Source organism: Drosophila nasuta, chromosome 3 (assembly GCF_023558535.2).
Source record: "Drosophila nasuta strain 15112-1781.00 chromosome 3, ASM2355853v1, whole genome shotgun sequence".
Taxonomy (NCBI): domain Eukaryota; kingdom Metazoa; phylum Arthropoda; class Insecta; order Diptera; family Drosophilidae; genus Drosophila; species Drosophila nasuta.
This window is the reverse complement of record NC_083457.1, coordinates 48,241,601-48,267,897: the sequence shown is the minus strand read 5'-3', so window position 1 is coordinate 48,267,897 and position 26,297 is coordinate 48,241,601. Positions and strand designations below refer to the sequence as shown.

Below are 26,297 nucleotides of genomic sequence, written 5' to 3'. Positions count from 1 at the left end.
TTCTCGACCCGAGTAAATCAGCTACAATAAATATTTGCAACATGTTCAAATACGTAAGTTGTTTGCACTGGATGCAACTGCAGCATTTAATCATCTCTTCGATTTCTCGCAGTTCGTTTTGGCCTTCTGCTGCTTGGCGAGCGCTGCTGCCGCTCCTGGCTATCTTGGTGGCTTGGCTGCTCCAGCTTTGCCTCTGGCCGCTGCTCCGGCTATCTCTTATGGCCACGCCTTGGCCGCACCATCGATTGCCTCTTACGGTCTGGCGCCCAGGCTCAGCTATGCCGCTCCAGCCTTGGCTCACGCTCCATTGGCTGCTCCGGCTTACTCCAGTTATGGACTGGCGCCCAGGATTAGCTATGCTGCCCCAGCTATTGCCCATGCTGCTCCACTTGGCCTCGCTCATGCTCCTTTGGGACTTGGCTACAGATCCTATGCTGCTCCAGCTCTCAGCCTGGGACATGGCTGGTAAAGATCAGATGAGGCTTTCGGTTCGTCGGTTCGTGCAGCTTCTTCTTAGGTGTCCAATTTCATTTCGTGTCGCCTGAAGAATTTTGAATAATATTGAAACAAAAAAATGCGCAAATTCTCGTGATGTTTTATTACTTTTGTGTGATTGATTTAGAGATGGTTTGATTGACTTAAAGTGCTATCTAATATCTGGAAGAAATAGGCATTCAAAAACTGTCATTTCTATGATTGATACAGCGAAATGTGAATTGAAGTGCCAATTGATTGATTGACTAAATCATTATCTGCTTGATTAATTGATTCTGTTTTATGCTAAAAAATCATTGAAAAACTGTGAAATTTTGAAGATGTTTTTTACCCAATTCAGCTAATTGGAAATTAGTTTATAATATGAGATTGATACAGCGATGTGATAATTTGTTGATTGACTGAATAATTGCTTAATTGATTGGTTCCGTTTTATGTTAGAGTGTTAGAGGTCGCAAAACTTAAACAATCGTTGACAAAATGCAAAGGTTAGGAAATATCTTTCCTACTTGATTGAACAAATTATTTCTCAAGAACATAACATCATATGATTGACAGACAATTTATATTATGTGGATAAACTACTTGATTGATAAGCTGTGCTTTTTAGTGGAATGCGAGACGTATCAAAATGTATAAACTATTGAACAATTTGTAGTTTTCAAAATAGTTTTATCACTCGACTAAGTTAATTATGCGACTGCAAATTATTTCTCGCGGACTTTATATCATATGATTGATACAAATGACAAAATTTGATAATTGGCTGCTTAAATTTTTGGATTTGATTAATGTTACAAAGTGACAGATTGGAAAACTTTATAGTCATTCGAATAATGCGAAAATGTTCAGAATTTTTATAAGCGGATTGAGCTAATTGATCGATTGTAAGTTATTTCTCAAGAACTCATATCAAATGATTGATACATTGTCATGTAATATGATTGATAATGATTTGTCTACTTGATTGGTGGGTTTAAATGTGACACTTGACAAATTACATTAAAATCCTCATTACATTACATTAAATTCCTAAATCTCCAAGAATTTCATATCATATGATTCATACAGCAACATAACGTAATGATTGACTGCTTGATTGATGGGTTACGCCTTAGATTGGAATGCGACAGGGTGTAAAAACTTTACAAAACTCTTTAAGTTACTCAGTCGGAATCGTATTGCCCAAGAACTTTATGTCGTATAATAGAAATAGTTAAATAATTTGATGATTTACTGCTTGATTGATTGGTTCGTTTATATTTTGGAATGTAAGAGTTCATGGAAAAAATGTGTTCAAATTGTTAAGTTATTTTATTACTCAGTTGAGCTGTGAGAACAGCGAAAAAATATGATGATTGACATATGAAAATATGATTGATTGACCGCTTCTGTTTATGTTGGAAATTTAAGAGTCGCAAAATTTGTAAAATACTTTGTAAAATGCTTATCTTTTATGATTGAAAAGTTTTAAATAATGTATATACTTTGTATCGTATGATTGATACATCGAAATGATTGATTGATTTCGCTTTGATATTAAAATGTGACATATCAATAAAAAAAGTTCTCAAAGTTTTCAAGTTATTTTATTACTCGATTGAGCTACGTACATACATATGTATATAATAGATGATTGATCGCATGAATCTCTAACTGATTGACTGATTGATTGCATGATTAGTTCTAGTTAATATTTGGATGTGTAAACATTTAAGCAATGGCTTGTTTAAAACTCTCACACGTTCTCAAAGCGCCCCACGTAAGCTGTGCTCTACCAGCCATAGCCATAGCCATGTCCATAGCCCAGTCCCAGGCCCAAGCCCAATCCGTGGCCATAGAGACCGTGTCCATATCCACCGAGGTAGCCGTGTCCCAGTCCATAGCCACCCAGATAACTCTTGCCAATGATGGTCTTCGAGATGATGGGCGCTCCAATGGACTTGATGATGGGCGCATGATAGCCCAAGCCCAATCCTAGACCGAGTCCATAGCCACCGTAGTGTCCATGGCCAAGTCCTAGGCCTAAGCCCAATCCCAGGCCGCCATAGCCAAGATAATCATGTCCCAATCCAATGCTGGGCGCAGGAGCTGGCGCTGGAGCCGGCGCCGGAGCTGGAGCTGGCTCAGGAGCAGGAGCTGCGAGGCTGCTCGTCACGCAGAGCGCAGCTAATAATATAAGCTGATAGAGAATTGAATTGTAGATTAATCCTTGTTTAAGCACATTTGTCTACTCACTCCTTTGTACATTTCACTTGGCGTCTTTTAACAATCGCTCGTCCGAAACTCTGTTGCGTTTATGCCGTTGCATTCGATCGAGGCGTGTGGCTTTTATACGCCCGGTTTTGCCGTTGCAGTTGCAACTAGGAACCAAAGTGGCAGCGTCCAAAATGGGCTGTCGATGATCTAATGGATACTGCTTTTGGCCATTCGGTTTTGTGGTTGCTTCAGTTAATCTACTTTACGTGTATTTGGGCAAAGACATTTCACTCGCTTTGCTTCATATTGCGCATACGCAATGTGGCACGCACTCACACACAAACTAAATCATTTAATTGGCAAAAGTGTTGAATTTACGAGTACAACATGCCACCAAACACTGCTACAACTTTGTTGTACCTGTCTCCACACTGGAAGCACATTAAATGTCCAGTTTTGGGCTGGGCTGTGCCTGCTTTTTGTGGACTTTTGGCAGCAGCTTTTTGGCCAGTCGGGTTTTATAGTCTAAATTCAACCTCAAAGTTGTATTTTTAACTGTTTGCTGTGGGTGTATTTGGCATTTTCCAGAATCGATTAAGCATAAAGTAGGAGAAGGAGAAAAAACAGTTAAAACTGATATTAAAATAAGGTCAATGTGCTCACAAATTATGCCTGAGGCGAGTAAACCAAAACAGCAAACCAAAACAACAACAATTTAAAGTCATGTGACGCAATAATTTATGTATAAAGAGCAACAGATCATCGTCTCCTCCTCCTCTTGTCTCGCTTGAACAAAAGCATTTGCGTTCGTATAGAAGCGCCACAGTAATCAATTCTCTACAGCCAAAAGTGTCGATCATAAAGTGATTGGGCAATCATTAACTCTTTGAGACAACAGCTCATAAACAATGGATCAACTTAGCGAACCGCGCGACCAACTAGCTCAGCTGACTCTCATCAAAACAAATGCAAAAGAAATACGTGTATTATTTATCACAACGAAAATTTATAACAATGCTGCAGTTTTTATTTTGAATCTTTGACTACCAGATGCCCTGTATCAAGTTAAATAGATCGTCAACACATTTGCATGCTTTTAACTTGGCATAAAATCAATTTGATTGAACGAACATTCGATTTTTAAAGGTTAATCCAGATACTGATTTAATTTAAAATAGTTTGTGTAAAATGTAGCTTTTAAGGTAATAAAACAGCACACTTCACCACTGACTTACTGGCTTATAGAAAACTATCTCTTTTATGGCTGATCGTAGAGATTAGAAGAACATAAAAAAACTAAAACTGGAGGCAACTTTAAAATACTAGTTTGAAAGTAAATGGTCTTCTTTGACTATCTGCTTGGAAAAACCTTAAATGCATTCTGTTTAAAATAGTTTTTTGAGAGTTATAAATATATTGTTACAACTAAGATATACCCTAAATACTTTTCGGAGTTATAATTTTCTAAGTTTATATGCACATAGAGCAGAAGTTCATACAATCATAACTACAGTCTTTATGTTTCCTGAAAATTTGGTAAAGCTAAAAAAAATATAGAAGTTTAGTATTAGTTTCTTTGACTCACAATCTGGTATATTTTGCATTGTATATCAATAAGCCAAATATACATTTCGGTATATAGATATATGTTAGATATATTGTAGCATATTAAACTTTGAATTAATCTATACTTTAATCTGTACTCTATGGTATATATGATAATATAACAATTATCGATAGACCAAAGATACATTTCCGTATATCTTATTATTTTTATACCCGCTACCCATAGGGTAGAAGGGTATTATAACTTTGTGCCGGCAGGAAATGTATGTAACAGGTAGAAGGAGGCATCTCCGACCCTATAAAGTATATATATTCTTGATCAACGTCAACAGCCGAGACGATATAGCCATGTCCGTCCGTCCGTCTGTGTGTCTGTCCGTCTGTGTGTCTGTCCGTCTGTCCGTATGAAACACTGGATCTCAGAGACTATAAGAGATAGAGCTATAACAGCATTTGTTATGTTTGCACGCAGATCAAGTTTGTTTCAAATTTTTGGCACGCCCACTTCCGCCCCCGCAAATCAATAAAATCGAATAACAAGCGTAATTTTAAAGCTAGAGTTCCGAATTTTGGTATATACAATAATAACTATAGTATTTATGATTTCTGAAATTTTGGTTGCGATCAGATAAAAATTGTCGAAGTTATTAAAGAAATACTTTTGTATGGGCAGTAACGCCTACTTACTAGGGGTCTTAGTTGCTTTGGCTGACATATATATATACATATATGTATATATATATATATATTGTGCTGTCTATGGTATATTTTGAATACGGTACTATGTCGATATACCAAATATACCATTCGGTATATTTTTAGTATTTTTGCAGTATATTTGGTATATTTTGAGAAAATACCGCAAAATATATTTCTTTTATTCAAAATGGGCAGCGGGTATCTCACAGTCGAGTACACTCGACTGTAGCTTTCTTACTTGTTGTAGTATAGTATTTTGGTATATTAAACATTGATTTATTGTATACAAGTTTTATTTGTAAAACACAGTCTTCGTAATTGAAATAAAAGTAAAATAACTCTCATTAATATTTATATTCTTCAACTAGCAAACATTTTTAAATCGCTTAGTACTATTCAAAAGTCATGCTACGTAACCCCAACTAATAACTCTTTTTCCACCAATAACCATACAGGGTATCAAAGTAATAAAAACAGATTCATAAGCTCCACAAAAGAGTCACTGACACTTTGACAAACTTCAGACTGCGAGACGACAACAAAAGTAACAACAACAACAACAAAGTAAACGACAACCACAACTACAAAAACGTTAAACTTGAACTTGAAAACGAGTTTTGGGAAGTGGAGTAAAAGATGGTTAACTGTGGAATTGTGTGTGAGTGTTGCAACAGGTTCCCAGGGAATTGAAAAAAAGTGCAGTCAAGTTGCACCGGAAAACCGGTTAAAGATGCCACCAGCTTCTAACTGTACACCAAGCTAGCTCAGGTCGAGCCTCAACTGTAGCTTAGTTGAACTGCAGTCGGGAAATGGAACGGATCAGAATGCGTGGCTTCTTCTTTGTTTGTCTTCTGCTGTGCTTTGTCCTCCAGCAAGTGGAGAGCGCTACTTTGGTGTATCATCAGCCCACAGCCGTTGTCTATCATCATCCAGCTACTCTCGAGGAGCAGCAACATCCTGGTTATACAATTGTGGCTCCGCTTACGAAGATTGCTCACGTCACCTACGACTCGGTGCCCATCTCTCATACACCCTTTGAGCATGTGCCGCTCTTTCAGCGCATTGGACATGTGAAGGGAATTCGATTGTAGAGAGGAAGTTTTTAAGAAGACGAATAAATGTGTATTTTAAAATTTATTTGCCAAGCATTATTGCTTTCTACTAGTTGAGATTTGTGCTAAGTCTGTGACTCCTTGTGGACGGAGGAAGTTTTATGTGCTAAGCTACGTTTAGAAGAAGTAAGGCGCAGGTGCGAACTTGGGTGCGACGGCCAGAGGAGCGGGCAGGGGAGCAGCAAAGGAAGCTGCGGCTGGCAGACCGAATCTGGCGGGCGCACCGAAAGCCAAAGGCGCAGGAGCAGCATATCCGAAGGGAGTGGCCAGAGGAGCAGCCAAAGGAGCGCCCAAAGGAGCAGCCAAAGGAGCGGCCAAAGGAGCAGCCAAAGGAGCGGCCAGAGGAGCGGCAACTGGAGCAGGAACTGGAGCGAAGGCTGGTGCTGGGGCAAAGGCTGGAGCAGGAGCCAAAGCGGGAGCAGCAAATGCCACCTTGGGTGGAGCAAAGGCCACAGGTGCTGGGACTGGAGCAGCCAGAGCAACAGGAGCAACTGGAGGTGCTACAGGGAAGGCGACAGCATGGTTAATCCGATGTGCGTTGAAGCTGGAGGCATAGGGAGCCACAACACCGGCGGCAGCAAGTGGAGCGGGAGCAGCGAAGGGCAACAGACCAGCCTGGGCACCAGCCACGCACAGAGCAACGAGCTGTAATCGAGAAGAGTGAAGATCTAAATCAATAATCCTTTTTTTTTTTGCGAGATTCAAAAACTTACCATCAACTTGGCAAACATTTTGATTTAGTTTTTTGGGTTTGGTTTGGGTTTTTGTGGGTGGTTTGTTTGAGTGCTAACTCGGCTTTGATGTGCAATTGTCAAGTGCGGAGGGTTTTTATAATTCTCGCCGGCGTGGACACGAATACGAAAATACCTTGCAAGACTTTCTATAAAAGGCCCATTGTTGAAGGGCGTTAACCGTGTGCGTCGTGTGTTTAAAAATCAATTGACCGCCTCTTACGTATTGATATCGAACTCCCAAGCAAACCAACAACAACAACCACTTTCATAATTGCACGCAACAAATTCGACACCAAATTCGAAAACTTAACTTAGCCCACTGGCCGATATTTTGCGGTTGGTCGTGGTTGTGGTCGTCGGTTGCGCTTGCGGTTGTAAATGCGGTTGTGGTGAGGAGTTGAGCAAGTTTTCGTTGTCGTTTTCGTTGTTGCTTACAATATTTCAGTGGCAACGATTCATCAGCCACAAATGAGCCACACTTATCAGACGTGACATGCGTGCTGCACTTCTCTGTCTCTCTCTGTCTTTTACTCTATTTCCCTCTCTTTCTTTCTCAATATATCCCCTCTTTTTCTTCCAACCTCTCCCTCTCTCTTTTGCTTGCCTTCTGCCTAGTCTCTCTTTCTTCTTCTCTTTCGCGTGGGCGTTCACATCACATCACTTCACATAACATTTAATTTCTTTATTGCAATTGACTTACTTACCTCGCCGCTGCCGTTTTCCTCTACCTTTTCCCCACTGAGTTTGTCATGTGCTTGGCATTCATAATTTACTTGTTATGCCAGCCTAGTGTCGTGTGCCGCTGCACCACTTTGTCAATTTATCCACACATCATTTGTCTAGCCAGTTTTTTAGTTACTCCAAACAATAGCTGCTTAGTTGGTTAGTTAGCTGATGGGTTAACCCGACATTGCCCGTGACATTTAAGTGCATTCACTCAGCTGATCTCAGTCATAGATAAAATTTGGCACAGCTGACCTCGACATCGATTCTCACACTTAAACAGTCTACACTCAACTATTTTTCACGTAGGGAACGCATTTAGTTTTAGGATTTTATTGTAGGTGCATAAACTGTGACTTTTATTCGATATGGAAATGGAATTTGTAATTTGTTTCGCAATCGATTTCCTCTAAAAGGGATTTCATTGAAATCTTATGACACTTGCTATACAGTTAAAGCCAGCTTGGGAAATACGAGTATTGTGTGTAAATAAAATGACTTAAAATTAAAGTAGCCTAATTAGTGTAGTGAATTATTGACAAGGAAATAAATAATAAAGAATTATTATATTATAGTATCAGAAACCTTATGTAAAAAGATGGGTGAATAAATAAAAGTAAAAACCATAGATACAGTAATTTTTTTGCTCAAATTAATTAAGGAGATTAGAGAAAAATAATAATTAAAATTATAAATAATAATTTATTGAAATATATACAATTATATTTTTAGTACTACCTTCCGAAAAAACCCAAATTTTTTTAAAAATGTATACAAAAAAGGAATACAATGAATTGAACTAAACACTAGATCTACATACTATTTGTCAGTATTTTCCATCAGTTTGGTTATAAATATATTTTCAAAATAAAAATGCATTTTGTCTTCGAATTATGGAAATATTTTGATTCCATCAGATTACTTATTTATGCAAAATATAATCTAACATAAATCTTGAAAGTAGTTCCCCTTATCAATCGCTTTCAAGTTGTGCCTTTATTCTTATATCTGTCAATTTCTAATGGTGGATATCTCAGAAACTTTCCGAGCTACAAAATGCCATAAAAGTTATTAAATAACATTAAAATAAATGTTTTGTTTTTGTAATTTAAGTATTTGTATATTTACATATAAATACATAATTTAAGGTATATGTTTAAACATGACACAAAACGTCTTTGGTGTGGTTCAATGCAACTACAATAAAGTATTATGATTAAAATATGACTCCAATATTCCCTTTAGAAACTCCAAATCCAACTCTAAACTAGAAAAGCGAATGATGATGATGATGATGAGCCAACTTCAGGGGCAGAGCACGCAGATGAGCATGTGGAGCTGTCAGCAGCTTAGGGAAAGCATACCCGAAGGACACGCGGTGTGAGGTGGTCTTGGGTCCGGGAATAGCGCGATAGCTGGAAGCGAAAGGCACCGACTCGAGCACAGGTGGCAGTAGCTGTGTCACCGTGGGCAAATGCACCTCGGTGGTGGGCAGCACATGTGTGTGCACAGCGGGAGGACACGGAACTGCAGCGGGAAGCAATGGAGCTGGCGCAGGCACCAAAGCTGGCAGTGGAGCAGGTGCCAGGGGAGCTGGAGCAGGCCACAGTGGAGCGGGTAGCGCAGCAGGCAGCAAAGGAGCAGGAGCGGGCAGCAGAGGAGCAGGAGCAGGTACCAAAGGAGTAGGCGCGAGAGGAGCTGGTGCCCAAAGTGGAGCAGGTGCTGGAGCTACAGGTGCAGGAGCTGGCCAAACGGGAGCAGGAGCTGGCACAGGAGCAAAGGATTCAAGCAGCGGTGCTGCATAATCCACATGATCGACATGGCCATGAAGTTGCTCCAGGTGATTGAAATGAGGCTCGAAGTGGTGATCAAAATGATGCGAAGGTCTCGCTTCGCTGCTGCACAAAGCCAAGGCCACAAAGAAAGCCTAGACGAAGGAAGGAAGGAAGAAGGATTAAATGAAGTCTGGGTTACTTGGAATTCCTTTCTTACCAATTTCAGCTGCCACATCTTGCTTGATTTGATTTTTGGTGGGTGGTTGAGTGGTTGCTACTGCTTGGCCTGAAGACGCGTCAGTCAATGTTTGACCATGGACAAATGCAATTGAATTTATAGTGTAAATTTGTTAACTAATTTGGCCACTCGCCAAATGGAACGTGCAGCTCTTCACTTTCGTTTGCCAGTCAGTCAGACAGCAAGACTGCAACAAAGTCTGTGTCCCGTTTATGGTTTATGTGGTAAGCCACAAAAAAACGTGACTCGCTTTGCAACAAAATTACATTTGTTTACCGCCGCCCCCCGAGGCGGAAGGCGGTTCAATAACTTCTGATTATATAAGCACCTTTGACATTTCTGTGTCTGCCTGCCCACTTCAAATGGTAACGCTTTATGACAGCGCATAAACTATGATTAAGTCACTGATTTATGATCAACAATCAACGCTTTAAAGATTTCACAATTCTGTAAACATGATTTTATTTCGCTAAGAAAATAGTTTTATACACGGATTTAGGCAACAACTGCGGGCGCGGGGGCAGCAAAGCTGTAGGGAGCAGCGAGTGGAGCGCCAAAGCTGTAGGGAGCGGCAAAGGGAGCAGCGGCGTAGGGAGCAGCATAAGGAGCAGCCAGAGGAGCAGCGTAGGAAGCGGCCAGAGGAGCACCAAGGGGAGCAGCGTAGGAAGCAGCCAGAGGAGCGGTCAGACGAGCAGCCAGGGGTGCAGCAACTGGAGCAGCCAAGGGAGCAGCAACTGGAGCAGCCAGAGGAGCAGCGGCATAGGGAGCAGCGGCGTAGGCAGCTGCGGGAATACCGGAGACGTAGCGGCTGGAGTAAGGTGGAGTCAGGTCGAAGGGCGCGGTGGTGTATGAAGATTGAGTGCCATCATAGTTGTTGCGCACATCCACCTGGCTGCTGCCTCCAGCGGCATAAAGTGGTGCATTCGCATAGGCGAGTGGTGCAGCCGCAAGTGGGGCAGCAGCAAGTGGTGCAACAACTCCTGGCTTGGCAGCAGCGCAAGCGACAACAGCGGCAATGATGAGCTGTAGAAGTACAAAAAAGGATTAAATCACCAATCATCAAACTCCTCTTGAAGTTCAACTTACGAATTTGAACATGTTGCAGTTGGGTTTGGGTTTGGTTTGAGTTGGAGTCTTAAACTCTGAACGGATAATGTGTTTTAGCAGCCAGCGCATTGCCTTATATAGCCAAGTGCAATTGCTCGACCTTAGGGTAATGTATTTTGGTCGCTTCTTGTTGTCTTAGTTGTCTTCGTCAGCGGGACGTGTTCAGCCTTTGATAGTGGATCGAATGTAGGAAGTCGCCAAATTGATTTCGCAAAGCAACGCTGCCAATTTGTATGCAGATACAAACCCTCAACAGCAAAGCAAAAGCAATCGCAATGAGAGTGGGCCAAATGTTGGGCCAACATTTGTTTTGTTTTTTTGGCTCGGGCTTTTTTCGGGCTAAGTTGGCTATAAAATGCGTGTCGCATGGCTCAAATGTCGCATTAGTGCTGCTTTTAATGCTCGACCATAAAAACACATTTCAATTTCAATCGTAAACAGTCCGAACTGTCCTTCCTCCTTTCCCTCGCGGTTGAACACGATCCTTGAGTGACCTTGGCAACAGGATGTGGCCAAGAGTCAACAACTGTTTGAGTCATTATGTTGCGGCTTCTTTACACACTAATTGACCTGAACACTCTGAGAGTGACTCTGACTAAGAAGAACGCTTAAAAACGGCAAACCGAAAACCGGCTCTTGGAATTTAATGAGCAATAATGATTGGACTTCGCTTCTTCGTCTTTGCTCTTGGCTTCGGTCACGTGCTGGCAACGTCATCAGCATCATGTGCTACGTTGCTCTCCTTCCTCCTCTCTCTCTCTCTCTCGTTGCTTTACTCTCTTTTCACAGTTTGTCTCAAGTTTGATCTCAAGGCCTCCCTCAAGCGATGAGTCTACTCAACGTCTTGCCCCACGCATGTAACTGTATCCGCATCTTCAGCCACTCCACGCCACGATGATGATGATCATGTTCATGTTCATGTTGTTGACCACAGGCGGTCGACCTCTCACTCAAGTCCGAAGAAGATCTCATTATCTGCTTGATCCAGCAGGTTGATCTTTATGCGGAAATCTGTAATGTTTGCCCGTCCGCTCACTTCCTAGACGCCTTCTTGGAAGCTCTCGATTTACATATAAGCACAATCGATATATACAGCAGTTATACACATACTATATTTCTATATACTTTATAACGCATGATTATAAATCAGACTGCGCCTTAATTTGCTGGGTACCGTTGGATTTAATTTGATTGTCGTTTCGATACTTCGATTAAATTTAATTGCAGTTATTCCCGTTCCGAAAAGCGGTTTGCAACTTAAAGCTGGATCAGCAGTGTTCCGTTTGCTGATTAATCCACGTCCGTTTAAGTAGCTTTCGATAATCAATCGAGAGGGGAGGAGGGAGATAGGTTGGGCACTAAATTATATAGCTAAATCAATGCCAAGTTTAAGGTCTTGGATTCATTGATCACATGCCAAAATGATCAGCTGCTCGAGCACTGCTCGAAATTGAGCTCTTCACAATATGCAAATTAATACATGTTCATAATTTTTGAAGATTGCCACCACCGAGCGGTGCCCCCGCTCCGCTCCCCCTTTATGACCCCTTTATTGACTGTCTCCTTGACGCATAAACAAACAGTGCGCTGAGGTGAAAGGTGCGATCAAAGTTTGCTTTTGTCTGCCTTCTGTCTGCCTTCGACCTTCGACTTATTTTATGCAAATGCAGCAGCAACCAGACAACCCAGAGACAAACGTTTTGCAGTGCCAACCAAAGATTATCATCATCATCATCATCATAATGATCATTATCAACATCTTTGTTGATGGCTCATAAAATAGATATCGAAGCTCTGTATTTCTATAGCAACGTCGCTTTTACTTTATTTACGAGTATTATTTCGTACATATAGATATCGATATTTTGAGTATTCACTAGTCTCACACTCGCACACTCATACACATACACTTACACACACACACACTCTCAGTCAGGCTTATGAAATAGAGACTTGCAAGCTGCAAAGCTTTCGTCTATCGCCGTTGCACTTGCGCCGTGCCATACGAAGTCAAGCCCGTGGTATGTGGCACCGAGGCATATGGGGCACCAGCTTGGAGCGGCAAGTGTGCCACATTCAGTGGCATCACGCCAAAGGGCACGGGCAGCTTAAGGTTCAAGGAATTGCCATCGGCATGCGTCGCTGGGGCAGCAATCGAGCGTCCCGTTGCACTCGGTGCCACAGCCGCAGTGAGTGGGGCAGAGGCAGCTGCCGTGTTGCCAGCCCCAAAGACATAGCCACGACTTGTCAGCGCCTGGGTGAATGCGGCATGCTCCAGAGCGGGGGCAGCGAATTGACGTGCCACCTGACGCAGTTGTTGTCCTCGCGGCGCCGGATAATGATAGTAGGCAACCTGCGAGCTGGGCGTTATCGAGTATTCCAAATTAGCTGGCGGTAAATGCGAAACATCGCCCAATGCCAAAGATGTTAGTCCAAGGAGCAGCAACGAAAGTTGAGCCACAGATTCGGATTTCTGCAAAAGAAACCCGGTTAGAAATAAAGTTCGTAGTTCACAATTCTCTCTCTCACACAAATTGCACTCACAATGGAAATCATTTTGAATTAGTTTAATTAGAAATTCTTTTTGTGTCACTTTTTTTTTTGCACTCGCGACGTCTTTTGCATACAATTTTTGCAGCGATTGAATTCGATTCGTTTCGGTTTAGCGTTTGCTGTTGTTTATTGTCGACGGCCGAAGCTTTTGGAGCTGATTAAAATTTGTGCGGCAGCTGAAGATGCTTTTTATACGACAGTAGAGGAAGAAGAAGCAACAGCAGCAACAACAGCAACAGCGACACAGCTGAGCAAGAGTTCGGTTCTGTCGGTCGAGAGACGGATGGACAATCAGACAATCAGGTGAGACACCACTCAACCAGTCAAACAGTGGACGGCTCGACCAGTTGAGAGCTAAGCTCAAAAGCTACACAAGTGAATGTGCTTAGCGAGGGGATACTCGACGAGGTAAATACCCTGTGAAGAGCATTGAAACTATCGAGAGCATAAATTGATCCTTTACTTTAATGATCAACTTTTGATCAGCTCTATATTCTTTCAAAATTGAGAAAAAATATTTTTGTTTATTTTAAATTAGTTTAAACCTTGAAGTGCATTACAAATAATCATTATATTATAAGGTATTCAATTAAATTAAAAATTTTCAATGAAGTATTAAATTCTAGAGTATTACAAATATAAATATTGTATTCTAAATTATAGAATAAAAGACTGTAAATCATAAAAAAAATAAAAAATTTGGAATTATTAATTCAATTTTAAATTTCGAACATAAATTTTGTATAGAGCACATATTAAAAATATTATAAATTCTTAAATTAAATCATGAAAACATCAAGAATTTAAATTAAGGATAACATTTAAATTTAGTGCATAACAAATGTAAATATTAAGTGAAAGCCTTAAAATCATAAAAATAAAATAGATTTTTAATTTCATTTTTTCCTTTTTGTATAATAAAAATAAATATATTATAAATTTAAAATTTAAATCTTTGTATCATACACAAATTATATATTTTTAACAAATAATAAAAAATTTAAGAGTTAGGAAAAGCAAAGCATTAAAAGTTGGGATTTGTTTATCACCGTTTATTTATTTTCTTTTCTTCTTTTTGATTGGAAAAGTCTAGCTTCCATTTCCTCCTCTTTGTATATGATACTTATTTAAATTCTGACTTGATACTAACCCTATAAACTATGTTAACTATGTTATGACATTAGTTTGCTATATCCTGGAATGTTTTGTTGTGTTTTTACTATTTATTTCTTGCACTGATTTAATCTCTTAATAAATCCAAATACATATATTTGTATACACAACTAATTTGCTTTGAAACACAACTGTTTCAGCTGTTTCCGCTTCTTTGTTGTGATATCAACAATGCAACGAAATGTTATCCTGTCAACAATGCTAAGCCTGACTTTAAGTGCGCTTATTAACACCAAAATGCTTAGCAGATCTTAATATCTGCTTCCTGCTTTATAAAGCAACGGCAACACGACTAGTGTATACCCTAGAAATGGTTGTGAAGTGAAACTTTGAATAGTGTAATTTGGCATTTTAATGAGACAATAAAAGTGAATAGTGAAATTCAATAAAGCAACTAAAATATATCTAGTTAAATATTCTTAACTAGGAATTAATTAGTCTAAGTAGCCTCTTAAACATATGCTCTCTGTGTTTTACAGGGTATCGAAAACAATATCAAATATGCGTTGATGTTTGCTTTGCTTCTGCTGCGGCCTCAGCTGCTGTTGCCGTTGTTGCTGCTGCTTCTGCTGCTGTTGGCGGCATTCAATTTTTGGCTTTCAGCTGAGCTGAGCTTGTTGTTGACTCTCTGACGACATGGCTGTTGGCCAAAAGCCTTAAGTTAACTTATTCATTCTGCTTCTGTTTTACCGTATAATGTTGTTGTTGTTGCGGTTGTGCCTCTCTTGGGTTTTTTGTATTTCTTTTGGTTTTGTTATGTCGCTTTAATTTGATGCCGTCGTCGACTGCAGCTCTGGCATTTGTTATTGTTGTTGCTGTGCTTTTTTTTATTGTTGCTGTTGTTGTTGTTATCTGGTGACTCTGTTTATTTATCTGTGCTAAGTTGTTGCCTTTTTTTGTTGTCATGAGCTGCTTTGCCATTTACTGCTGTTGTTTCTGCAACTGTTGTTGTTGTTGTTGCTGCTGCTGCTGCTGTCTCTGACGCAGACGTTGACGTTGACGCTGTTGCTTTAGCTGTTGAGCAGCGCCTATTGATAATACATATTTAGTTTGCCTTGCATATAAATCAATGTTGGTCATTTCGATTGGCATCCAAACTATGCACAACGCGGCGGTCAAATAGTCTGTCAGGGTCGCCGCCAAGGGGGTTCAAAAGCTGATTGATCGCCCTATACGCCCCAATGGAACTGTCAAGCTATAAATATCTAAATTCCTAAAATAGCAAATTTGACTTCAAGAACTTAAATAAATAAACAGTCAACTTAATTGTCATTTATATTAATCGGATTTAGTACGTTGCAGATTTGTATTTTTTAAATATTTAAGTATTTAATTTTCAAAATTTTAAAATATAATTATAAACGGTTTAATCTTTTTTTAAATGACACTAAATAACTTCCTCACTGAAGATATATGTATATAACTAAGCATATTTAAATTTATTTATTTTTTTTATATGAAAATTAAATATTTATATTTCTAAATTTAATTTGAACTACAATTTTTTTGTAATCTTTTATATTATATTGGCTAGGTTTTCGTTTCTATAATATGCCAATAGAATTTGGTATATTTTGAATGTGGTAGTATATTAAAATACCAAAGAATACATTTTGACATATTTTAGTATTTTTGGTATATTAACTTAGTATATTTTATAACGAAAATTCAATTCGGTATGTTTTAGTATGTTTCTGATACATTTCGGTATAATTTAGTATTTTGTCGGTATATTAATTTACTATATTTTTACAAAAATACACTTCGGTTTAATTCAGTTTTTTTGGTATATTAATTTACCATGTTTTACTGGAAGTATTGAGGATATATTAAATTACTATATTATAACGAAAATACATATAATACGTATATGTCAGTATTATGTCGATATACTAATTTACTATATTTATATGAAAACTTTGAGAAGAGTGTATCAAAATCTTACTTTTCAACTAAATCCCTTTTTAATCTATATTAATTCACTTGAACCATAAGCAAAATGTTTATATACTACAAATATTTGCTTAATATTGAAACATTTCATTGGATTCCCCTTTAAAAAGGGACGCTTCTGTCCAGTGTTAAAAAACAACACAGAAAAGTAAAAAAACTGGCAACGACTACAACAATGTCGACACCTTGCAAGCATTTAAACATTTAAACATTTGAGCAGTTGAGCAGTATTGAGTATTTGGGCTTATTAAACACAAAATCGTCTGTCATGTGACACCAGCAACGAATACCAATTGACGCAAGCAGCGACGTCAACTGCGACTGCAACTGCGACGTCAACAGCGATAACGACTGCGACTGCAAGTTGAAAGCAGAGCTCATTGACTGGCTAATAAGTTGAGGTATTAATGTTGTTTAGGAACTTAATAGAGATGACTACCTGGCTCGTAGCCGCCGCTAACGTAGCCCGAAAGCACCAAACCCAAAGAGATGCGATGACCTCCTAACGACGACGATACAACTATAATAAATATGTATATATTCAGTTATAATTTGTGGTAATTGAGTCGTCGTTTGGCGCTCCGACTTAATGCAGAAACCGACTGCTGAAACTGCTGACCCATTTGATGGATTTGCTTAACACACCACTGACAGCTTCAATAGATTTCGCATTGAGGTTGGTCATTTGTTTGTGGCTTGTATTAGATTGCTTTTGGATCGCATCGGATCGCTTGATCTGCCATTTGGCTATAGGTTTTCGATTATTTATCATCATTTTTGTATTGCGTCTGTCGTACGATTAATATTTATTGTATTTGGTTATTTGGTTGCCCACACTTGGCGACTATCTTTGTGTTGCATAATTTAAATCGTTGTCGATTCTTTAACATAAATTATGCCGCGGAAGATGATTGTATCAGCAAATGTTTTAAGCACGCACTTATCATTCATTCTTAATTAATTGCTAATTTGCGCCATGCTACGCTACGGTGATTAACATTGAAAATTAACACAATACTGATTATGCTGATGAAGAAGATGAAGACGAAGTTGAAGTTGATGGTGCTAGCTGATTACCAGGTGGTGTCGCATGGCAGTGGAACTTCAGCTTCCACAGCAGCGACTGGTGCTGCATAAGTGGCAATTGCAGCAGCTGGAGGTGCGGCATGCACTGCGAATTTGGTGTGATACGGGTAAGGTGCTGGTGGTGGTGCAGCTAATCTGGTGACAAATGTGGCTGGCTGTGGTGCAGCTGAGTAGTGAACAGCTGGAGGTGGGGGTGCTGCATAGTGAACAGCTGGCGGGGCAGCTGAGTAGTGAACAACTGGAGGTGGTGCAGCATAATGAACAGCTGGCGGTGGTGCAGCGTAGTGAACAGCTGGCGGTGGTGGTGCAGCATAGCTGACAGCTGCTGGTGGAGGTGGTGGTGGTGGTGCAGCAAAACCAGTATAAGTTGTAGTTGTGGTGGTCACTGGCGCACCTAGCGTATACTTGATCACGGGAGAAGGCGCTGCATAAGTGCTGACATGATGAGCGGGAGCAGCGTACTTCACATACGCATGTGGTGCAGGCGGTGGTGCAGCATAGGCCACAGCAGGTGGTGCACTATAAACAGCCTGTACAGCAACGGGAGCTGGTGGCGCAGCATGCAGGAAGCCAGCAAAAGTGCAGGAACAGAAGCCCAGCAGCAGCAGAGAAAGTAACTGAAAAGTCATGCGGAAAACATAAATGAAATTAGTCAGAAAAATCCAGCACCTCTTCACTTTTTACTTACAACTCTAAACATTTTGTGTTGGATTTGTGGTGATAGGTATTTATGATGTCAGACTTTCTCGCGGAATGAATTGATTTGGTTAAGTAATGCCCGTATTTATAGCGTATTGCCGAAAAAAAAGTCAAACTCCATTACGGGAGCATTTCACGCAGCTTAAGGCCACCGCAGCCACGTTCAATCTACAAGCGAATCGTGAGGCAAATGCACGCGACACGTTTCGCAATTCATTGCACAGACGCAAATAAACACACACTACTATTCGACCACTGCGATAGCATATAATACCAACACCACCACAATCGCAATCGCAGTCAAAGTCAGTCGCAGTCCCTGAAGACAGTCTTGGGAAATTGGGTTAGAATATGCGGCATGACTTCGACTTGCCTCACATGCAATTGCATTGCGAACACGTAACACGTTCCACGCCTTATGTCTAAAGGCGCTTTGATTGATTAACCATACTCGAAATAAATGTCAAAATATCATAACATACTCGTAAAACATTTACAAGCGAACGCCGCAAAGTATGCTTTCATTTATTGTAATAAAACGTAGCACACAAAAGTATGCAATGAAAAAACGAAAAACTCGTTATTAGTTGATTTACATACGCAGCATACAGCCAATTAAATTGTGCCACAAAAATCCGCCACGTGCCACAAAATGTCAACAAAAACACGGATAAGTTGATGTTTTGCTAGAAAATTAGCATAACGAAGTGGTCCCCAAAAAAATCAGAAATCAATATTAATGTACCTCATATATGATGTATGGCATTTGTATTGTTCGAATGCTTGAGTATGGCACATGCCACGGCACTTGAAGTTGTAAGCAAGTGAAGTGCCACTGGCAACAGAAGATGCCACCATCGCGTAATGCGCTCTAAATTGGCGCACGTGTTTCGCAAGTCGTCGCAAGTTCAGCCTGCTTGCCTCCTTACCTCCTACTCCAAGCTTCGACTGCTGCTGCTGCTGCTGCTCATGTGACTTACCTTTTGCTTCGGCTTCGAGTACAATGCGAGCATACACATGCCCCACACACTTGAGGCACGCGCAACGCACACGCTGCTGTTGCTTCTACTGCTGCTGAAAAATCTGTCACGCATTGTTGCCGTTTGATGTTGCTGCCCCCGTTCACATTCACATTCACATTGCTGCGTGTGGCAGTGACAGTTTATTATGCTGCAGGGCAAATGTTGCTCATACGCAATGTTGCCTGTCATTGAACCCGCATTTTGCAGCACAACATCAACAAAAATAAAACAAGTGAAAAAGTGAAAAGACGAGTGGGCTCGACAGTAAGATACCCCCTTTGCCCCTTTTCTATAAAAGCAAAACAGTTAGGTATTTTCAGTGAAATATACTGAATTAAAATACCAAAAATACTGAAATATACCGAAAAGAATATATGGCATATCGTTTTATTATTATATTGTAAACTTACTAATCTAATATACCAAAAAAAATATATACATATAAATATATATATACATATATAAATGTATATTTGTATATAATGTTGCAAGCCAAGTATATACCAAAATTTACGGATGTATACCGAAATGTTTATAAACCAAATTACTAAGCCCACAAATACTGAAATATACCGAAATGTATATTTGGTATATTGATACACTATTATTAAAAATACTGAAATATACTAAATTGTTTATTTGGTATATCGATATATATCGAAATATACCGAAATTTTTATTATATATCTATATATACTACATATATAGATATGTATATATCTATATACTACAATTATATTAAAATTATACCATAAAGTACACAATATTCTCCGATTCTTATTTCTTGAATAGCTTCCAAAATTTGTATTTGATCGCAACCAATTTTTTAGAGCTAAGTGGCTATTGTATGTATCAAAACATTTTCAGAAGGGGAAGTAAATGTGACAAAATCTAAAATAAACTTGATCTACATTAATCAACAAAACAATTTTTTATTAATTGTATTTCTTTTTTCTTGAAGATCGGGGTGTTCATATGGACAAATTTATATCATGTCATGTATTCTGTCACCACAAAATTATAATACCCTTCTATTCTGTTGGTTGCGGGTATTAAAACATGTGCGCTTTTCTTTCCCGGCTTAAAGTCGACAAAAAGCTGCTAACAATGATGATAACAATATACAAAACATAACATGTATTGTATAGCCAATGTTTTGTGACTTTTAAAAGCGAGTTCAGCTATTTTCATTATACTTTTCGTTTTGAAAAATTGTTAGAATATGTACAAAGCATCTATAAATAAATGGCTTACAATACAGCTACCCCATTTGAGCTGATTTTCCAGGATATATATTCAGCTAAAGTCAATGATCTCCACAAGGTCAAAGCTAACTCCCAACTACGTGCAATGTGCAACGTGCAACGTGCATTTCCTGCGGCCAGGATCAGCTTCCATCCGAGTTGAGTTCGTTAACCGAAAGGGAACTTTAATTAAACTGCACACTTGTTATGCCATGTGATGACAACGTGATGTTGGCCTGGCAAAATCAATTCAATGCCCTTTTAATTGCAAAGTGCAATCAACAGAGCAAAGAGCCCTTATGTGGGTGTGTGTGTGATGTTTGTTGTTGAAATGTGTCCTGGACAGTGTTGAGGTCCTTGCCCTGTGTGACCAATGGCTTGTTAATAATGCTTGGGCACGTCCCAGCTGCTAAATGCAAATGTGTAGCAAACTTAACATAAATAATTAAATGCAAATACTATTGCATACTTTTAAGCTGCAAATTTAACTCAAAACTGCAGCAAAAAGCACTCAAAACACAAGTACTCAGCGCACAGCTGAGTCTGAAGCAACTGGCAGCAGGTGTTTCAATTGCAGCTCGTGGCCTCACGGTGTGGGAAACCAAGCTGCCAACCGACGGGAGGTAACTGTGCCATGAGAGCACAACAATCTCCCCTCTTACTCCCCCCCCTTCAGAGTAGGGTACTAAGTGCATTGTGGCAGAGACAATGATTTGCTTGAATGAATATTCAATGCAAACGCAAAACGCAAATTGCAAGCAAGTAGGAAGCAACCCACATTTTGTCTATACTCTCCATCTCTCTCTCTCACATAATTTGCCTATTCCGTCTGCAAGGTCGTTGCCAAATTGTGGTTCGGCGGCCTTTTGTTAACCGCATCAGTGACTAACTAATCCATACACAGTTTGGATGGACAATCGACGGGTGTCAACGTTGTGTTGTTGTTAATAACCCCCTAAAAAGCGACTTCAACTAATCATAATAATAGACTTTATGATCGTTGACGGACGGGGCATAATTTATGCCGATAATGCGCATTGTATCTTTGTATCTTGTATTTGGTTTCTTGGCCATAATTGTTATACATTTGTTCGCATTGACTAAGGTCGTCGTGCATTTGTTCGTTCGTGCTCATGTTTATACCACAATGCCCAATTCTAAGCCATAGACAAAAATCCTCAAGTGAATCGCATTCAGTTTGCCAACATCAAAATTTTAATAACCCAAAACTTGCAAAGCCACAAAAAAGCAAAACAAATTAAGTGACACATATTTTTTTTCAGCAAACTGCTCCAATTTCTCAATCAAGAAAACATTCAGTCGCTCAGACCTGGACTTGGCTTAATAAATAATTATTTTCAAATTGCACCACTCGACGCACTTTCGTCTGCAGCCACCTGTCAGCCACTCACAACATCTCAGCGCGCCTCACTTCAGCTCCTCTACAAGTTTCCCCTTCGACAACATTTGTCAACGGGCATAATTGCCAGGCGTTGGCATTTGAATTGAATTTGTTCAAGGAAAATTTCAACACTTTTACATGTTGCACTGATAATAAAAAAATTTCATAACTGAATTAGCGATTCGACAGAACTGAGCTGAGCACAAAAAAAAAAATATGACAGGCGATTCGGGCAGCGCAAATTTATGGCATAATTATGGTCGAGATTATACAAATCTATTTTACACTGTGCAAAACTGATGGCCACAATAAACGAAATAGGGTTGTAATATAAAAAAAAATTTAAAACTTGAAATAGGTAAGCCATAAGGAAAAAAGGATTAAGGTTAGATATATTTATAAACTGCAGAAGAAAACAAAAAGTGACTTAGCAATTTTATGACATAATTATGATCAAGATTTTACAAATATGTATATGTATTTTACACTGTGGGAAATTGGCCAAGAGAGTTAAAATATAAGTGAATTAATAAAAGGACTCTTAGTCATCTTTATAAGCTGTAAAAAAAAACCAAAAGGGACTTAGGAAGTGTGTGGCATAATTATGATCGAGATTCTACAAATCTAGTTCATCCTGTGCAACATTCACTATCGCAAAATCGAAACAAAAAAAAAATAAATTCAAAATAAATTTAAATTGTGCACTTGTTAAGAGGTAGGTTAAATAATAAATACGACTTTCCATGGTCCTATTTTTAAACAGCTAAAGGAAACAAAAAGTGATTTAGTAAAAACGAAATATTAATATAATGAAAATAATTAAAAAAAAAAAATATATTATAATAATAAAATCTTATTCTAAGATATTTACTCTTATAATCATTAAATTAACTTTTAGGTATTTTAGTTTTATTAAAATAGAATAGAATTCTAAGATATTTAATCTAAGTTTTCTACTCGATAGTTGTACTAATCAAAATGTTGAATATGTTAACCAGTTTTCTAAGATCTTTAATGTTCGTTCTTGACTCGATTATTATGAATAGCATTTTATATTAAGACCATATCATTATTAAATATTTCATTCAATTTCTAGATTAGATATCTAATAGATTATGTTGTTGTTATATTTTATTTTGAATTTAGTTTCTTAATAATTTTTATAATTTGAATTGATTCATTTATTAGTTTATTTTGTTAATATTTGTTTTATTTTTATTTGAATTTAGGTTGCTTATCTGTAAATGCATCAAAGCAACATTTTAAGGAATGTTGAAAATAATTTTGCATTGATTTATATTTTTAATTATTCAATATTTGAGTTCATTTCTAGATTCGATTTATACTAGATTATATTTTTGTTCTGCTTTACTTTGCATTTATTAATGTTTTTTATTATTTCAATTTAGTTCATTTATCTTTAAATGCATCAAAGCACATTGTTCTTACACCTTGATGCTTGAATATTTTAAATTCTTATCTCCCAGTGTACAAAATGAAAAGAATGTTGCATTGTTTTAGTTTAATATTTTTTTTTCAAATCGTTTATTTACTTAAGTGGAAACCACGAGCATTGCACAATAACAAAAAAGTAATAATTAACAGCATTGACTTGATCTCTTGCTCATTCGTTCATAGCTCTCACACTATCTCTATATCTCTCTCGCTCTCGCTCTCAGCCAGTGTCTCTGTCTCTGTTGTAATTTTGAACACGACTGCGAGTTCTGCACTTTGACAGCGGCAAAATGTCGAACATGATGTTGTACTGAGTTTTAAATCTCACACTATCCGCGATGGGAAAATGTAGATGTTGTTGTTGTTGATGTTGTTGTGTTGTTCGTGTCAAGGATGTTGCTGGATGGTCGTCAACTGATCGTTAGAGTTAATACTCCGCTTAGTGCAGATAACCATGGCCATAGCCGGCGTAACCCAGACCGTAGCTGCCGTAGCTGCCATAGCCGCCATAGGCACCATGTCCGTGGTAGGTGGAGGTGGTGTGCAGAGCGGGGGCGGCAACCACAGCGGGGGCGTGGTAGACGGCGGGAGCAGCATGGACCACGGGGTAGGCCTTGGTGGCAACCTTGTAGGTGTTGGCATAAGAGGTGGCCAATGGAGCAATGGTCTTCACAATGGGAGCGTGCACAATGGGAGCAGCGTAGCTCTTGATGATGGGAGCATGCGAGATCACAGCTGGAGCAGCATAGGCGGGAGCCAGAGCGGCACCATAGCCCAGGCCATAGCCATGGCTGTAGGGAGAGATGACGCCAGCATTGGCCACGGCGCAGAGAGCGGACAGGACAGCGATCTAAGTGGATGATAGAATAGCAATCGATTAGTGTGGTGTCAAGTTTGTCGCCTAAGTCTTTTGTATCCTTACCAGCTTGAACATTTTGGTTTTTGGTTTTTGGGTTTGCTTGGCTACTTCTTGCTTGAAGAGTTGAGTGTGTTATGTTTTAACAAGCGCAACGCGTGGCATATTTATACCAAAAACTCAAAAGCGCTGAGAAATATTCTGACAGACAATGCGCCAAGCGAAACGAACAAGAGCAAAAACAACGACAACAACAACAACAAGAGCTGCGAGTGCGAGCGGCTTAGCGAACTGCGAATCAAAAGCGTGAACGCCCTGCCCTGTCCACGACTTCGTCGGCCGACTTCAGTCTCAAACTTCGGCAAAAAAGTCGAACTCGGAGTCGACTTCGCTAGCTGTGAGAATGAACATGCAGAGCTTTGGAGATCGCGATCGCGATCGATCTTAATGCAGTGCCACAGAAATCAGTCACGCGCCTTCTTGTTGTTGTTGTTGTTGTTGTTGTGGTTGTTGTTGCAGTTTTTCCCAGAAAACGAGAAAATCGAGAAAACTCTTCGATCGCTGGCAATGATCAATTCAATTAGTTGGCTTGTTCGCACCCAAGTGAGTTGTCAGCAGACTTCGACTACGACTTCGACTCCGACTTCCACTGGGAGCCAAATCGAGTTACTGTGCCGGAAATCAAAGGCTAAAGCCGTTGCATGACTTTTCCATTGTTGCATGCAGCCAACATATTACACTTTGCTGTTCTATTCGTAGTTGGTTTCTTAGCGTAATTTGTGTGGTTTACTTAAAGCGCAATTAACTTGCTGAGCTCTTGGGGCGTCAACCTGCCACACACATTAGGCTAAATATCATTGGGCAACAGCAACACAAAATATGTTTAGTTTCTAGCTCCCACATTTACAGATTCCTTTCTAAAACAGAAAAAAAAAACAAAAAAAAACATACACGCACGTGATTATCAATCAGCATTTGAACTGATTGACAGCGCACTCGACGATCTCTCTGTAGGTGTAGAAAATGCACAACACTTCGCCAGCAAATGCAAATCCCAAATCCAAATCCCATTCAAATCGCGACGCACATGAAAAATCGAGCTGCTTAATAACTGACAACAAATTGAGAGTGTGGAGTCCAGTTTAGTGTCCAGCTGCCGCTGTTCGGAGTGGTCACTGGTAGTTAGCATTTGCTTGCCACTTTGTTGCTGCTTTGCTCGACGTTTTCACATTAATTTTTGCTTTAACTGATTTCTTATCGGTTGGCACGGCGTACGCGGCGTATGCGTAACTTGCAATTCATTGGAAAATCAATTCGCATCGCAAATGCGAATAAATTACAAAAATAAACAACTACGATTGTGAGGGATGCTGCATTGCAGCCGGGTTGATACCCTGTACTTTTTTTGGAGTGTTATTAACTGTGATATATACTTGAATACTATTGCATATTATGATTGCAATTTGTTTGTTATGAATTGTGGGAGCATTGTGTAATTAGCATATTATTACAGTACTAGTTATACTTAGATTGAGACTTAGTTTGAGTAATTTATTGTGCATTATAAATACGAATTGGATCAGAAGATGATGAAAAGTCTAGCCTTTGTCAAAGTTTATTCCAAATTCACCTATTCAAATGGAAGTAATAGAAAAACGAATTTAATGTTCAACACATATGATATTATTTTAGTTGTGCTGTGTAACGTTTGAAGAGTTAATTATATATACTTTGAATAAGATAAATAAGTTTAAGTAAGACAATATTTGAATTCAGATTTCTTATTTTAGTGGCTAAATGAATAGTGTTGTATTTAAAAAAATTAATAAGCTTCTATAATTTGTAATCTGGTGATAGCTCATTTATTCAAATCGAAATTAGACAATTTTTAAAGTAGTAGAAGTACAGTACACAAGTCACTTTATTTACGCATTTAATTGTGATGCATTTAGTATACATCTTATGTTATGTTTATCACATCAAATTAAGATTAAAAGATTTCTTTCTGAGTAACATGTAATTCAGTGTGTCCAAGTTGTTGCAAAACTTCATACTTCTTAGAGTAGTGAAATAGAGTTTTAAATAATATTTAGTATTTAATTCAGGTTCAAAGTGTTATTACTATAATAATTCCATTCTTTGAGTAGTACAGCAACATTCAAACGAATGACTTTATTGTGCTTTGATTTATTTTACAAATGAAGAG

General features: G+C 39.0%; 9 protein-coding genes across 9 annotated transcripts; 2 read left to right on the top strand and 7 right to left on the bottom strand.

Annotated features, from left to right (window-relative positions):
* LOC132790648 (cuticle protein 16.5) lies at nucleotides 1-576 on the top strand. Its single transcript, XM_060799267.1, has 2 exons — nucleotides 1-53; nucleotides 113-576. The coding sequence occupies exons 1-2, from the start codon at nucleotides 42-44 to the stop codon at nucleotides 467-469; spliced, it is 369 nt and encodes a 122-aa protein (XP_060655250.1). The 5' UTR covers nucleotides 1-41; the 3' UTR covers nucleotides 470-576.
* A 1,541-nt stretch (nucleotides 577-2,117) lies between these two features.
* On the bottom strand, nucleotides 2,118-4,324 carry LOC132788279 (keratin-associated protein 21-1). Its single transcript, XM_060795612.1, has 2 exons — nucleotides 4,280-4,324; nucleotides 2,118-2,725 (listed from the first exon to the last, which is right to left on the bottom strand). The coding sequence occupies exons 1-2, from the start codon at nucleotides 4,322-4,324 to the stop codon at nucleotides 2,270-2,272; spliced, it is 501 nt and encodes a 166-aa protein (XP_060651595.1). The 3' UTR covers nucleotides 2,118-2,269.
* Nucleotides 4,325-5,761: 1,437 nt separating this feature from the next.
* Nucleotides 5,762-6,102, top strand: LOC132792098 (uncharacterized). Its single transcript, XM_060801328.1, has one exon. It carries the CDS (start codon nucleotides 5,769-5,771, stop codon nucleotides 6,048-6,050), a length of 282 nt encoding a protein of 93 aa, XP_060657311.1. The 5' UTR covers nucleotides 5,762-5,768; the 3' UTR covers nucleotides 6,051-6,102.
* A 52-nt stretch (nucleotides 6,103-6,154) lies between these two features.
* On the bottom strand, nucleotides 6,155-6,808 carry LOC132792097 (nematocyst expressed protein 3-like). The gene is made up of 2 exons (XM_060801327.1): nucleotides 6,785-6,808; nucleotides 6,155-6,716 (listed from the first exon to the last, which is right to left on the bottom strand). Exons 1-2 carry the CDS (start codon nucleotides 6,800-6,802, stop codon nucleotides 6,189-6,191), a joined length of 546 nt encoding a protein of 181 aa, XP_060657310.1. The 5' UTR covers nucleotides 6,803-6,808; the 3' UTR covers nucleotides 6,155-6,188.
* Nucleotides 6,809-8,743: 1,935 nt separating this feature from the next.
* On the bottom strand, nucleotides 8,744-9,538 carry LOC132788278 (uncharacterized). The gene is made up of 3 exons (XM_060795610.1): nucleotides 9,521-9,538; nucleotides 9,060-9,455; nucleotides 8,744-9,008 (listed from the first exon to the last, which is right to left on the bottom strand). Exons 1-3 carry the CDS (start codon nucleotides 9,536-9,538, stop codon nucleotides 8,796-8,798), a joined length of 627 nt encoding a protein of 208 aa, XP_060651593.1. The 3' UTR covers nucleotides 8,744-8,795.
* Nucleotides 9,539-9,988: 450 nt separating this feature from the next.
* Nucleotides 9,989-10,654, bottom strand: LOC132791948 (nematocyst expressed protein 3-like). The gene is made up of 2 exons (XM_060801094.1): nucleotides 10,628-10,654; nucleotides 9,989-10,564 (listed from the first exon to the last, which is right to left on the bottom strand). Exons 1-2 carry the CDS (start codon nucleotides 10,637-10,639, stop codon nucleotides 10,037-10,039), a joined length of 540 nt encoding a protein of 179 aa, XP_060657077.1. The 5' UTR covers nucleotides 10,640-10,654; the 3' UTR covers nucleotides 9,989-10,036.
* A 1,780-nt stretch (nucleotides 10,655-12,434) lies between these two features.
* LOC132791287 (uncharacterized) lies at nucleotides 12,435-13,373 on the bottom strand. The gene is made up of 2 exons (XM_060800151.1): nucleotides 13,193-13,373; nucleotides 12,435-13,121 (listed from the first exon to the last, which is right to left on the bottom strand). Exons 1-2 carry the CDS (start codon nucleotides 13,202-13,204, stop codon nucleotides 12,624-12,626), a joined length of 510 nt encoding a protein of 169 aa, XP_060656134.1. The 5' UTR covers nucleotides 13,205-13,373; the 3' UTR covers nucleotides 12,435-12,623.
* A 4,027-nt stretch (nucleotides 13,374-17,400) lies between these two features.
* LOC132788277 (uncharacterized) lies at nucleotides 17,401-18,113 on the bottom strand. The gene is made up of 2 exons (XM_060795609.1): nucleotides 18,102-18,113; nucleotides 17,401-18,030 (listed from the first exon to the last, which is right to left on the bottom strand). Exons 1-2 carry the CDS (start codon nucleotides 18,111-18,113, stop codon nucleotides 17,401-17,403), a joined length of 642 nt encoding a protein of 213 aa, XP_060651592.1.
* A 5,185-nt stretch (nucleotides 18,114-23,298) lies between these two features.
* Nucleotides 23,299-24,221, bottom strand: LOC132790475 (cuticle protein 38). Its single transcript, XM_060799006.1, has 2 exons — nucleotides 24,158-24,221; nucleotides 23,299-24,085 (listed from the first exon to the last, which is right to left on the bottom strand). The coding sequence occupies exons 1-2, from the start codon at nucleotides 24,167-24,169 to the stop codon at nucleotides 23,675-23,677; spliced, it is 423 nt and encodes a 140-aa protein (XP_060654989.1). The 5' UTR covers nucleotides 24,170-24,221; the 3' UTR covers nucleotides 23,299-23,674.
* Nucleotides 24,222-26,297: the final 2,076 nt, after the last annotated feature.

Bases quoted from the DNA above. Each gene is read 5' to 3' on its own strand.
- LOC132788279 (XM_060795612.1), bottom strand. From the start codon at position 4,324: ATGTATATTTGGCTTATTGATATACAATGCAAAATATACCAGATT. The intron at 2,726-4,279 runs GTGAGTCAAAGA...AGGAGTGAGTAG, and splicing joins AATGCAAAATATACCAGATT to ACAAATGTGCTTAAACAAGG.
- LOC132792098 (XM_060801328.1), top strand. From the start codon at position 5,769: ATGGAACGGATCAGAATGCGTGGCTTCTTCTTTGTTTGTCTTCTGCTG.
- LOC132788278 (XM_060795610.1), bottom strand. The intron at 9,009-9,059 runs GCAGTTCCGTGT...CCCACCACCGAG, and splicing joins CAGCTCCATTGCTTCCCGCT to GTGCATTTGCCCACGGTGAC.